This window comes from Epinephelus moara, chromosome 10 (genome assembly GCF_006386435.1).
Source record: "Epinephelus moara isolate mb chromosome 10, YSFRI_EMoa_1.0, whole genome shotgun sequence".
NCBI classification, from domain to species: Eukaryota; Metazoa; Chordata; class Actinopteri; order Perciformes; family Serranidae; genus Epinephelus; species Epinephelus moara.
In genome coordinates, this window is record NC_065515.1 from 3792661 (window position 1) to 3806680 (window position 14020).

The following is a 14020-nucleotide window of genomic DNA, read 5'->3' on the forward strand; positions in this document are numbered from 1 at the left end:
TCAAAATAATCCACAGACCTTGTTGTGAGCAGTCTCATGTAGGAACTATTTTCTTTCTTCCGAACCACACCCACCAACTGGATCACTGCACAGAAGGAAGTGTGCATCAACTGCTAGCTCACCTCACGAGCATGAGCCTCTCGTTCATGAGTAGATGCAAGCGTCCTTCTGTGCGGTGATGCGGTGATGCGGTTGGCGGGTGTAGTTTGGTAGAAAGAAAATAGTTCCTGCATGAAACTGCTCACAACAAGGTCTGTGGATTATCTTGAGTAACCGGGTCATGATTTCTGGAAAGAGACATTGTTGTTGAGTTTTTCAAATGTATTTTTTTGGCTCTTTGAACACCACAAGCCGAGTGCCATCTAGTTCCACTTTAATGGAGAACAGGCAGACATCTCTTCGGCCGATATCTTCAACACTCTGCAACTCACACTAAAACAATCTTGACTGATAAACAGCACTACGGGCAAGAAGAAAAATATGCAATTTTTATTTGGGAGTGAACCGTCCCTTTAATATTGTTTAAATTGCTCATTTTCTTCCAAGTGTTTGTATTATTATGTTGTTTTGTTTTTGTACATGAATATCTTTTCTACTTTATTTAGCCTCATTATTTTGTTAGAGATCATTACAGATTATGGAAGTGTTTATGTAACGACTCATGTCATAGTATTTAAATGCTGAGCTTTTAACATGTAAGGTGTAATAATTATCTTTAATGGTGCACCAATAAACAACATGGAGCATAATCTAAAATACACAATCTAACAATTCAATTAGTGTCATTTGTGTTGGTCATAGGTGCACCTTCTGGAGGGAAGCGTCCCCCATAAACTTTATTTTCTTACATTTTTATGGAGCGGATGTCTGGCAGGTGTCAGTTTTATGTGCCGCCTTTCTTCTTATGACTTTCCCCTCGAGCTGATGAATAATAAGTGTTACAGAAAGAGAAAGTCGTGTAATGATCACCCGAGGTCATTTTCATGTAAAATATTGTTGACATCTAAGGGTGCATTTTGTCTGGAAGAAAAAAAAACCCCACAGAACTAATCCTCTGTGATGGGTGTGTGTGTATGAGTGTGTGTGTGTGTGTGTGTGTGACACTGACAAAGCCTTTAGGGACAAAAACATTTTTCCTTTTATATGTTTGTTTATTGTTTTTCAATAAATACTCATTAAAGTGCAAATCATAACAGCAATATCATGCAGTGCATAACAAGAGAAATCCAAACCCCAATCAGACAGAGACAGGGAGAGACAGTTGAAACACACTGTCACATTCTTACACACGCACGCGGAAACACACCCTTACACACATTCTTTCACAATTACCAGTGTGCACACACACAAATACATACACACACACACACACACACACACACACACTGGGGTATTTAAGGTTACACTAATCATAAGAACCCCTCCACAGATAAACAGCCTTGCTGTTGCAAATACTCACTTTGGTACAACATGTTAAAGTCTGTATTTGATTAGGCCCCCGGCATGTTTCCCAGCTCTAAACACAAATTAGAGTTTACATGACTAACATGCCACTGGTAGTTGCATACAGGTGTAATGGTACAGTACTACATCTGACAGTAAATACTGGTTATATTGGGAGTTTTTAAATACAACCCATGACCTCTCCCAGATAGTGCGCTCCACTGATCGACATGTCATACTGTTGTTACGAGCAGCAGAATCAGGGATGGATGCACAATGGGCCAGATGTGATCCTGATGTGACCAACGCAGCTCACTATCCAGAGGACAGGTCATTTAAGACACAGCAACAGAGTGTAATATAGAGGTTTGACTGAAGAACAGAGATTAGTGTTTACAGGACTGCGTGTGCAGTGGCACGTGTCTCGCGGCAGGAAGCACAGTTTCTCCCTGACGTCAAGGTATATTCAGTCAGTGGTGTATGTGGCGTCACAGACAGCGAAGGCAACCCGACACAAGACACGTTAACAGAACATACATGTAATAAAGGGTTTCAGCAGAGTAACAAAGAATGTGGCTTTCACTGTTTCAACCAGAAGCCTTCACAATTCTCTCATAAGGCAAAAACTACTGACTCGATGCAGACGATGACTCACAACAAGTAGAGAACCAAACTACGTCAAATTATTGTAGGTCCAACAAAGTATTAGGTTAACACTAACTAACTGAACACTCATAGTTGAGAGTGATATGTGCAAACCTCCAACATGGCCAAATTCTCCCCAATATTCTGAAATATTATCCTATTATTCTTACGTTATACTAACTATATAAAACGAAAAATAACATTACATTTTTCATTTTGCCCTTTTGCCAATCACTTGCCCCAAACCTGTGAAAATAACGAGAATGAACACAATGAATTGGCCATTTTGGGGTTTCCTATTCATGACATCAGTGTAAAGCAGAGTTCGTACTATCCCTCCAACCTGTTTTATCAAAAACAGTAGAAAGGCAACAGTCCAGCGCTCTCCATCAAAACAACGCTGCTTTAAAAACCAAGAACAAACCCAGAGAGAGATGGACAGGAGGATCTGCAACTGCAACTAACAGTTATTTTTATTGTCGATCAATCTGTACATTATCAATAAGTTGTTTGTTCGGTCTATAAAATGTCAGAAAATGGTGAAAAATGTCCATCAGTGTTTCCCTAAGGCCATAATGATGCGTTCAAATGTCTTGTTTTATCCACAACCAAAAGATATTCTGTTTACTGTCATAAAGGAGTGAATACACCAGAAAGTATTCACATTTTAGAGCTGGAATCGGTCAGTTTTGTCTTTTATTTTGTTGTCTTTTTCCTCAAAAAATACTCTAACCAATGAATCAATTATTAAAGGGGCAATAAGCGAAATCGTTTCACCGCTAGGTTTGCTGTTGTGCACTGCCTGTAGAGCAAAACCAAGTGTGTCATGAGCCACTCCTCCCTCTACCTCTGCTCTCCACCCCCCACCACCCCACTCGCCTCGTCTGTGCCGGCGAGTACCGCAGCATCTCCACGGACTATCACATCCAGACGGTCCCGGTGTTTCTTCCGCAGGCTCCACTTCACTCAGCTTCACTCAGCTGCCCGATGTACCCGCTGCTTCTTCCCACATGAACCTGAAAAACAAACCAGGGCTCGGTGCTCCGGTTGGATCCAAACGGAGAGCCGCTAGCTGGGAAGCTAGCGGAGGCTAACTGGCTGTGTTGGCAGCTGAGTGAAGTGGAGCATGAGGAGGAAGCACCGGTTAGCCCCCGGTTTCACTGCAGGCAGATTCACCCGCCACAGGGGCGAGGAAATAAAACCTAAACAGCCAACTTAGTTTGGCTTAGTTTAGCAGTTAGCGATGTCTTTCACTCACTCTCGGTCTCTGCTGTGTTTAGCTATTTCCCTGCTCGGCTGCCACGCTAACGCTCCAACTCCAGCTGAGCCGGGAGCCGGGCTCACGGAGAAGAGTTGGAACATTAGCATGGCAGCCGACTAGTGCTAACGTCCCTACGCTTCTCCGCCAGGCTCAGTGAGTCGGAGCCGAGAAGCGTGGGGACGTTAGTGTTAGCACTAGTCGGCTGCCATGCTAACGTTCCGGATTCACATGAACGTACATGAACGCGCAGCCGGACCGGCTTGTAAACAATGGGCTGGAGATCAACACACAGAGAGGGTGTGTGAGGTCATGCTATACTCCAGATCAAATTACACCTCTAGTTCTTCACATAGCAATTTTTTAATTCCTTCAATCTAGAAATGATGAATTTCACTTATTGCTCCTTTAAATGAGTCAGTGATTAATTTAATGGTTGACAACTGATCAGTTAATCATAGCTACACTGCAGCACCAGCTTTCACTTTTCACTTTCACACTGATTTTGAAAAAATATTCCATGACAACACAACACTAAACTCAGCTATGGTCTGATCTGACAGGACAATGCTCAACATTTACATAAGAAATAACACCATTGAAACAAAGGAGCAGAAACAACAGATACAGTGAAGTTTAGTGTGAGGCAATAAAACAGTAAATCCACACGAGTTTTAAAACGCAGACTGAACAGACGATGACGAAACACAAACACCAAACATCATGTCCCTTTGTCACTTTCTACCAACTGAACCAATCTCCCAAAGCACTGCAGAGATCCTCCGAACAAAGTCAGTAAGAAAAACATGACGATCATGTGACACACTCTACCCATCTCCACTACACACACTGGCTCATACACACACTCTCCATAAACATATGCACAGTTACTGTGTTGCATTCTTTAAGGCAACTGGAGAAAGGTTTCTGTGGCTTATACTGTCCTGCAGCAGATACACACCACCTCGCATAGATTTGTCATCTTCCTCTCATTGATTATCATCATCACCTCATTATCTGTTCACATACACAGACTCAGGGCTAATGAAGTTTAACTCTGCTAATATGATTGGTAGCAATTTTGAAAATTGATCGACTTTTGGAGCAATTTATCAAGTAAATATTAACATACGCTCTGATTCAAGACCTCAGATTAGGCTCTAAATTCTGATGCACATTTTTCTCATTTTAAAAGGCTTAAAGGAACAGTGTGTAAGATTCAGGGGGATTTAGCAGTGAGGATTACCCACTGAAACCAGCTGAAACAATCCCAGTTACAATTCCTTCACTTTTGGCTGTTCAGGTGGCTGAATTATCTGCAGAGGTCTCTTCCTCTCTAAAACAAACAGACAGAATTGGTGATTAAAAACACTAAACAAAGCAGTTTCTCCTACGCTGTTTGGCACATTGCAGCTGTACCTGCTAATATCTGCTTACCTGTTGTCTCTGATAACCTTATGTATGCTCATCTGATTTCTGATCCAGATGTACAGGAGGTTTTAACCATTAACCAAATTATCTGCAGGAGTCTCCTCCTCTCCAGAACAAACGGATCCAGTGAGTTAAACCGGTAAAAACACTGTATAAAGCAGCTTCATGTCGGAGGTCTGATAACTAAAGATCCAGGAGTTCAGGTTTTTACCAGGAGCTAAATTAACCATAGAGGTCTCTTCCTCTCCAAAACAAATGGACCTGGTGATTTAAACCAGTTACATCACTGAATAATGCAGTTTTACATTTACTAAAATGTATTTTTCTGACATGCTTATCGGGGAGAGGCTGCTAACTATGGTGGCCGATACGAAAATGTGAACGGCCCCGTCTGGAGCTAGTGTTTGGTTTGTCCGTTTTGCGCTACTGTAGAAACTTTGCCATCTCCTTAGACAAGGACGTGCACCCTATGTAGATATAGACGTCTCATTCGAAGGTAACAAAAACACGACAACTCTTATTTTAAGGTGATTATACACTAAAGAAAATGATGACCCCCCCCTAAATCCTGCACACTGGACCTTTAAGTAAAAAAAAAAAAAAGAAGATAGTTAATAATTGTAGCCCTAAAAATTGCTACACTCTTCATTACAAACAGCACATGGCGTCTGTCTTTTTCAGCTTACTGCGTATGTGACTGCCTGCCATGTCTGTCCTCCTGATATCTCCGGCCTGCTCGCGCTTTTTAAATTACATTCTGTGCATGCATGGCTGAGCAGCATATTAGCAGCTGCTCAACTTGTCATTTGTTAAGGGCTAAACTGAAGTGTAGAGAAGTCTGTGTGTGTGTTGTTGCATATTTATGACAGTTACTGAATGTATAAAATGATGGTTGTGTGGGGAAAGAAACAGCAGATGTACGGTATGAACGGCATCTTTGAAAAACACAGAGACCGACCATAGCTGTGTGAGAAGTCAGGTAATACGGTGGCTGTGAAAACTCATGTTAGATGGTGTGTATCTGTGCTTCATCACTAAATGCAGGACACAGTCGGCACCATGCAGAGTATTATCGCCCGACTATCCCGCTGCCTCTCTAGGTTCATTAATCTTCTACAATCTATTCAAAATCAGGATAAAACTCTACGTCGATGCAGTGCTTAAATAATACAACTACAGCGCCTAAAAAACAATCTCTCAAAAATAAATATGGATCTGATATCTAAATAATAATCATCTTCTTCATGGAGTATAAAGTCTGTTATTTGGTATACCCTTGTCAACCTTTTCAGCTATGTAATATAAATATAATATACATGGATAACAAAGTTTCTTTACAAACCATAGAATATAAAACCTGAAAATAAATTTTACATGTGCTAACGTTCCCTCAGACACAGATTTTATGTCAATTTTAACAACCTTCATCAAAATATAAGACGAGAAGCAAAACTGACCTCCGATCAGTGTTTGGGGAAAACTCAGCAGGCTTTCCCGCCATTTAGTGTTATGGTAGGCGATGACGTTTCAGCAGTTGATATAGATTGAAGGTATTTGTGGGAGGAGTGACAGTGGACTTGACCTTTCCTGACTCCGACACGACTGCGTGCTGTGACCTATTGCCTATGGCCTTCAATATGTCACAGATTCCAGTCCCAGGATCAGTTGTCATAAGCTGTGGCTGCGTGTTTAAACTCTGAGACTCTGATCCAAGGACTGTGTCAAAATACGAAAAGAAAAAAAAAAAGCTATTAATCTGCCTCTCTGAGAAAGGATTCCTCTCTGTGTCTCCCTAATCTGAAGTGACAGGCTTTGCTTTTTACACTTCCATTCACCCTTCCAGGCCAATACAACTGGAACGGAGATGGAGAGGAGACAGAGAGAGGAAGTCACTCCTAACATCTACACTCCCCTACGTCCCGGATCAGCAATTGGCTTAAAAACCCCACTGACATCGAGGTTACAGCGAGGTTAAAAGTGGATGCATCTCAGCGTGCCAGTGTAGTGATGAGACTGGCACACATTTCAAAGAAGTCCATGGTGTGTGATCCCTGACGGGGGGTGAGTAGAGGGTTGCTACCAGACAGGGACCCCGGGAGAGAGGAGCTGAGCTGGGGCAGATCAATCGCGGGGCTCGCTGAGTCGATGCTCAGTCTGGGTCTGTGGAGTCCGGCTGTGGAGCCTGACCTCTGAGGAGTGGACGAGCCCGATTTAAAGCCAACTGCCTCGATGATGTCATCTGGGGGTCACATGAGCAGAGGATAGTAGTGTCAGCATTTAACAGAGGAGCAGTTCATGACGTAAATGTAGGCTAATTACTGTATGAGAATCATGCCATAACCACAATAAATTTGAATTATGTGTTTGAGTTTTTATCTAGTCTTTCCCCACATGCACTTATAAATCCATCTACTGAATTCGGCATCAATTCTAACCAGTTACAGTTATGTTAAAGCTGGAGTGTGGGACGTTTGCAAATGAATGAACCAAACAAGTTCACACAGTGCTGATTGAGATGATCACCGCCAGGGAAAGCTCTCTGTATCTCGCAGTATACCAGAGTTGTTGTGTCTGTGGTCACTTTCTCGCACTGGTGCACTGGAAATTATGCAATTTTCGTCAATTAACCAGAACTCAAGGGAGCAGGAAGTGGGAAGAGAGCATAGCAACAGAGCAGCAGATAGGAGTATGGGGGGAAAATCCTAAGAAGCATCCAAGAAAGGTTTCTGGAGTGGATGCTCCAGATAAAAAAGAAACCTGCCATTTAGAGAAAGGATTAAAGTCAGACTTTGAGAGAGCGCTCCTGGGGCGGAGGAGATGGGGCGAGATCACCTGCAGGCATACGTCATGAGTGTAATTACTCTCACTGCCAGAGGGTGGAGACAAAAGCTCCACACTTTAGCTTTAATATAAATTCAAGTAAATTAAACGCAGAAGATTATTTTTTTAAAAAGCAGAACCATGTGTGCCATCTGTACTTCTGATCACTGACATCATGTAACTTCAAATCTGTGTGATAAAGACAAACAGTTGCACGTAGAAAAGCACATGGCTATGTACAGTACATGTGTATTTAAAAATATATTTAAATCAATGTCAAATCTGAAATTGTGGGTAAAAGACACAACTAAATACACATGAAAGATATGAAGTGACTGATGCGCTTGCATTTCAAAGAGGTGACCTGTACAGGCTCAAATGCATTTATGCTGGGACAAGTGCCCAAAGTGCACTCTGCTGCCTGATTTGCATCAACACCACCTCAGCTGTTCCAACTCCAGCAACTCAAGATTTTAGAGCCACGAAACAGGGACACACAAATGAACTGCAGGTGAAGCCATGTACAATGTAAATCAAAACAGTTTGGGATATCACCAACCATCGATGCTCTTGAAGTCGAGGAGGTAGGATCTGTTGTCCACCTGATACAGCTGCAGGCTCATTTTCACCAGGTTCCCCGTCACTGGATTCTTCCTCCGCACTCGCAGGTGGTACGGGTTCACCACCTACAGCACAGAATAACAGACTGTCTCGTTCATACGTAGACCTTTGTATGTTCTGTATTTATACGTGTAAGACATATCCATTACCTTCCAGTCGAAGCTGAGTTGTCTCATGGCCCTGTACACTTCAGCCATGATGTCATAGGGTCTGCTCTGGCTCCTGATACCGAGGTGCCACTTGGCCTTCTTCACTGCTAGCGGTTTGGGCCGAGTGGTGTTGAGAGCATCCAGAGGACAACGAGACTTGGGGCTGTCAGCCAGCAGCGGAGGCATCCTCTCTGGGTGGGGTTTGATCCCGGGGGGCAGCGGCATGCCCTCCTCTATGAAGGAGCCCTGGGGAGGACTGGAGGCCAAGTAGAACTCGCTGGCCTGGGTCATGATGCGCCGGTTGTCTATTATGAGGTGATAAGCTACTGCTAGCTGATCCTGCATGAACAGAGGGAGGATGGAGAGTCAGTTGAAGACCACTGAGATAACGAGTTAAAGCTAAGGACAGACCTTGAGATTACTGAAACCTACAACGACTCCACTCATGAATGAGTCTTGTGTACCTGTGGGTCCCCGCTGTAAAGGCTGGACACAACCTCAGACTCAGTGCATTCAAACTTCTCGCACACTTCCCTGACAGCCTCTTCATCCAGGACTGTAGCATCATACGAGGGGTCCTCGGGGAACAGGTAGCCTGGCAGGTCCTGCTTAAACCACTCATGTTCCCTGACAGAGGAGAGGATAACCACTCAAAATCATCACTCTTAACTACAAACACAAACCTATATCGAGTGAGGTTGGTAATTAATGCCAAAGTGAACAGAGTAGTGTGAGCACCTGATGTCTCTGATGGTGGCTCTCTTCAGAGGATCCACCTGCAGCATAAGCATGAGCAGCGAGGCCACAGAGCGAGTCAGGTACTCGGGGATGTAGAAGACGCCTCCTCTGATCTTCTTAAACAGCGTGGGGACGTGCTCATCGTCAAAGGGCAGAGTGCCGCAAAGCAGGGCGTACAGGATCACGCCGCAGCTCCAGATGTCCACCTCTGGGCCTGCATAGAGTCTGACAGAGTGATGAGAAGATGTGACACGTAACAAAGAAGAAGATCCATAAACAATGTGTCACTCTTGTGGGTCCACTGGAAAAGCAGATAGCACTTTCTTAACTTTTAAGTGCTATCATATAGCTTTAATATATAAATACTAGGGGTGTAAGGGTTCACTAAATTCACTGTTCAGTTCGATATGATGCAGTGATGTCACGGTTTGGTATGTTTTTGATACAGCAAAAAAGCAGAAATTTACTTAGTTTCTTTAAAAACTATCATCATAAAGTCTGATGTTTTTTTACTTTGAACCATGACGGAGCTACACCTGAGTGACCCGTCCTCTGGGGTGTCTTCTCAGCAGCATATAAAACAAAAAAGCTCCTTAAAAATATTAAATGTCATACAGTAGTTATAAACAAATATGAACAAATAAACAGTTCTGTTTCTGAAATGAAAGGGGAAAAAAAATATCCTTGTTTTCTTTTGTTTAATTTAAATGTATAAAAACTAAAATCATAATGCTGCAGGGATACATTAGCATGTAGTGTTTGTGTTGCCCCTTGTTTTCGTCTCATTACCCCGACTGGCACACTGGTGAAGTCGGCATAAACGAGTTGACATGTTTGAAGTGTTCTGCACTGATGTAACCTACTGTCATGTGGCTCCCAACGCCAGACCTGTAGGTTATCAGGGGAACTTTTTTTCTGGTCTGGAGGGGCAGAAAGCAAATTGCCTGTCGCCATGTCGTTTGGGCTGCCTTGTTGAGCGCAGTGGCACTGAGAACATTATGTTTCACACAAACATAGCTGTACATTTTATTTTTAAATTATAACAGGATTAGTTTGAAGAATTGTTCGGTTTGTAATATGTCCTGAACCAAAAGCCTCATACCGACTGATTCACTGGAGACTGATTTGTTTGCCCATGGGTGGCTACCGTGGCAGGGCCGCGTTGCCGCATCCTTGATCTTCGGTTTTCCAGCGGACCATTGGAGCAAGTCCGGCTTCTCTGCTGCTAACGAGCTGAGGAGGAGCCGGCTGCTAATACTATGTACCGTGACACTGCTAATGCTGCTTGCCGTGCTGCTGTAGCTCAGTCGTAACTGTAACTGATGCTGAGATTCTACTGACTGCGTGACTGGTAGACGGCGGTGGGTGGCGCAACAGGCCAAAACACAAATTCAAAACATAAACATGATTTGCAGACTGCAAAAAATTTTTTTTAAATGCGAATATTCTGGCTGTATTATTGTTGTCGGTGAGATCAGTATGTTATATGAACATTATTCCTTAGTCTCTGTGACATATTAGGAGGATTTTACGACTATTTGCTTTAGATTTCTTACATATAGTTCCTTTAATAAATACAGATTTTGTTTAAGTGTCATTTGTAGCTTTTGTGAAGACAAAATGCACACCCATGGGCGACGCAATTGGTTGTATAGTGTTTCCACTGCTTTACAGGTGCCGGTAGTGCGCTAAGAAATGCAGCAATGCGTCACCAAAGGCAGTGAAGAAGAAAATTCCAGGCAAGTAATCCACGATTTAAAATTTACTTTGCAACTGTTTATGAGGAAGTACATGCATTTTAACATATTTGTTAAACCATACGCATACACAAGGTGCGCTTGGGTGTGGAACAGTGAATGTAAACAGCTTTTTTGTTTGTTTACGAGAGATCTCCACAGGGCAACTAAGAGTTGTTTTCTGTCAGGCTGGACTTCAGGCAGTGTTTAAGGCTACATTCACACTAATACGTTTTTGTTTTAAAACAAATAACTACTGCTACGTTTACGCCGAGCTTCCACACTGCTGCGGCACTTTGGAGCCTCTGCAACAGAGACCTTTGAAAACTCTGCTGAAACACTTTTAGTTGGAAAAAAGCCTGTTGCATTTTAGTCTGGATGAGCAGTCACGGTGACCAATAAAAACAATGACACGCGATGACCATGTTCGCATCCCAGTTGGGTCTTATCAGTCACGATGTGTTGAGCCAAAACATTACAGCTAGGTCTACATAACCTTTTATGATGTGGGTACTCCTTTCCTATTGTCATGTGTGTTACTGTGGATGGAGGCGGTGCTAAAACCCTGTTTATGTTTTAAAACACTGTTTTAGTCCTAAACTGCATTGTTCCTAAAGCCATATAAATAATGCTGATTAAGTAACTGTCCTCCAGACGTGAATAATTGTGATTAATCTTATAGCCGTGATCGTACATGTGATGTGATCACACACCTTCCTGAGATGACCTCTGGAGCAGCATAGTTGGGCGAGCCACAGCTTGTCCGTAGGAACTCCCCATCTGACATCATGTTTGACAAACCTGTTGATAAATGCAAGACATCCTTCACTCTGACAGTGACACAGTTTAACAAAACGATCCTCTGTTATTATATTACTGCTATTGATCCTATGGTTTAATTGCACATGGCCCACCACAGAGAGGGTGAGTTATACACTGTGGACGTCGCAGATATCTCTATCCTTATTTACCCACCAAGACTCTAAGCTCTAAACACAAAGCTCATCTAATTGGATGAGCTTCTCCCAGCCTGCCTGGGCCGAACGCTAAACACCACATGCTCTGCGATGTGCTGACCTTCCCTTTATCTTTTATCCCTGTTCCTTTAAGACTCTTTCACTGCTCGCTGGTGTTTGTTGCTCTCAGCCAAAACACTCCTGCTGCTGCACAACCCTGACGCACCCCCACGATTCCTTCCCTATCAGATGACACTGGGCCTCAAGGCTTCCTGCCAGACATGATATGAATCCTGGCCGTTGCTAGGGGGACCTCTCTCCACCCCACACACCCTGCTGCGCACAAGGGTCTTTGTGTGTTTGTGAGAATATTTCTCTTTTTCGTGTTCGTATTGCATCAGGTACAGTCTCCAATCAGCTGGAACAATTATGCCCCAACTGTTAAAAAACTGTGCTCAGTGAGAGATGTATTTAATAATGAGGTCAACAGGTGCATGATAGTGATTTCACACTTTTCTTTAAGTGTATAATTAAGAGTCTAATTACGCTTTGTACTATGACTCTGCAACAAATGTTGCCTCTAATCAACAATTCAAATTACTTGGCAATTCCACTCAGCTCTGCCATAGACTCTGCCTCTCTGTCTTTCTCATTCCCTCTGTGAACATTTTCTGTTGTGCTTTCTCTTTTCTTAAATTCCCTAACAATCCTTCAGCCTCTCCCTCTTCCTGTAACTCTGTTGTCTGGGATCTTACCAAAGTCAGCTATCTTGGCGTTCTTGCTGGCATCCAGCAGGACGTTCTCAGGTTTGAGGTCTCTGTGGACCACCATGTGCCTGTGGCAGTAGTCCACAGCTGAGATAATCTGCTGGAAAAGGCGGCGGGCTTCAGTGTCCTCCACCTGAAACACACAATATAAACAGACATGATTAGACTGTGGCTGCTCTGAGTGTTTCTATGATTGTGTGGAAGGATAAGGAAGTTATGTGGTGTCTTGTTTAGAACAAATGTATCATGTTCTGTGTTGGGTTGGTGTGGCTCAGGGCCCAGGTGAAGCTCAAGTAGGATTATTCTATTAAAAATAAAGACCCCAGTCCCCAGAGGAGGTCATCTCTACATAGCTGTCGGTAACAGCTCAGTGTTTTGAACATGGAAGTGAACATTTAAAGGTGTGTAAATGGGGCACTAAAATTATCACTGACGACTCTCAGTTAGTAAAGTGAAGCAGTGATGGTGTGTGGGAACACTGTTGCCCAACAAACTTTCATGTCTCATTATCTATAACTCATATCAAATGGAAATTTCCAACAGTACTTAAAGCAGGAAAGGTAAATATTTTGGCATACAACACATGCACGTGATGGGATAGTTGCAGTTTCAACACTGTGCATACAGACAGTATTTGTTATGTCTCTACAGAGTAAGAATAAATCCAGAAAGTTTTGAAAAGAAAGAAAATGCTCATGCAACTTACGTTAAATAAAATTATTTTAGGGCCTAGGGTCTAACAGCAGGGTCTATTTGGTCACAACAACAACAACAACAACTGTATTAGTATTTAATTAAAGGGGCAGTTCACCCCCAAATCAGAAATACATATTTGTCCTTTTACCTATAGCGCTATTTATCAATCTAGATTGTTTTGGTCTGTAATTTAGTGTTGGAGATATCAGCCACTGAGATGTCTGCCTTTCTTTAATATAATGGAGTTGGATCACTTGGCTTGTGGTGCTCAAAGCGCCAAAAATATACAAAACTGCACAGAAGGAGGCATGCATCTACTCATGGACAAGAGGCTCGTGCTTATGAAAGCACAAGCTGTAAACATTAATGGTGTCCTCCTCGGCTGAGCTGTAACGTTCGCAGGGTCAGTGGTAGGGATGCACCAAAATTAAAATTTGTGGCCAAAGCCGAATAAAATTAAACGCTTGGCCCAATACCGAGTACCGAATGCCGTTTTTTAGTTTTTCATTAGTTTTTGCAGATGAACCCCCTCCAGATTAGTGTTGTCACGGTACCAAAATTGGGACCTACAGTATGATACCAGTGAAAGTATCACGGTTCTGAGTAGTATCACGATACCACAGCAAAAATGAGGCAGATGTGCCTTTTGTCATTTATAAAAAGATAAATCACTTTTCTATAATACATCAATGATATTTCAATGGAATAAATTACTTATTGACTTATTCATACTTCAAAAAATAAATAAAATAGTGATTAA

General features: G+C 42.7%; 1 protein-coding gene across 1 annotated transcript in view; it reads right to left on the reverse strand.

Annotated features, from left to right (window-relative positions):
- Position 1: 1 nt before the first annotated feature.
- The window catches only part of prkaa2 (protein kinase, AMP-activated, alpha 2 catalytic subunit), an 18925-nt gene continuing 4906 nt past the window's right edge, over positions 2-14020 (reverse strand). Inside the window, exons 4-10 of the mRNA XM_050054150.1 lie at positions 12553-12697; positions 11555-11642; positions 9106-9330; positions 8832-8994; positions 8368-8706; positions 8157-8283; positions 2-7016 (exon numbers count right to left, since the gene is read on the reverse strand). Coding sequence (XP_049910107.1) covers positions 6766-7016; positions 8157-8283; positions 8368-8706; positions 8832-8994; positions 9106-9330; positions 11555-11642; positions 12553-12697 — 1338 coding nt within the window. The 3' untranslated portion in view covers positions 2-6765. The remainder of the gene's footprint in view (positions 7017-8156; positions 8284-8367; positions 8707-8831; positions 8995-9105; positions 9331-11554; positions 11643-12552; positions 12698-14020) is intronic.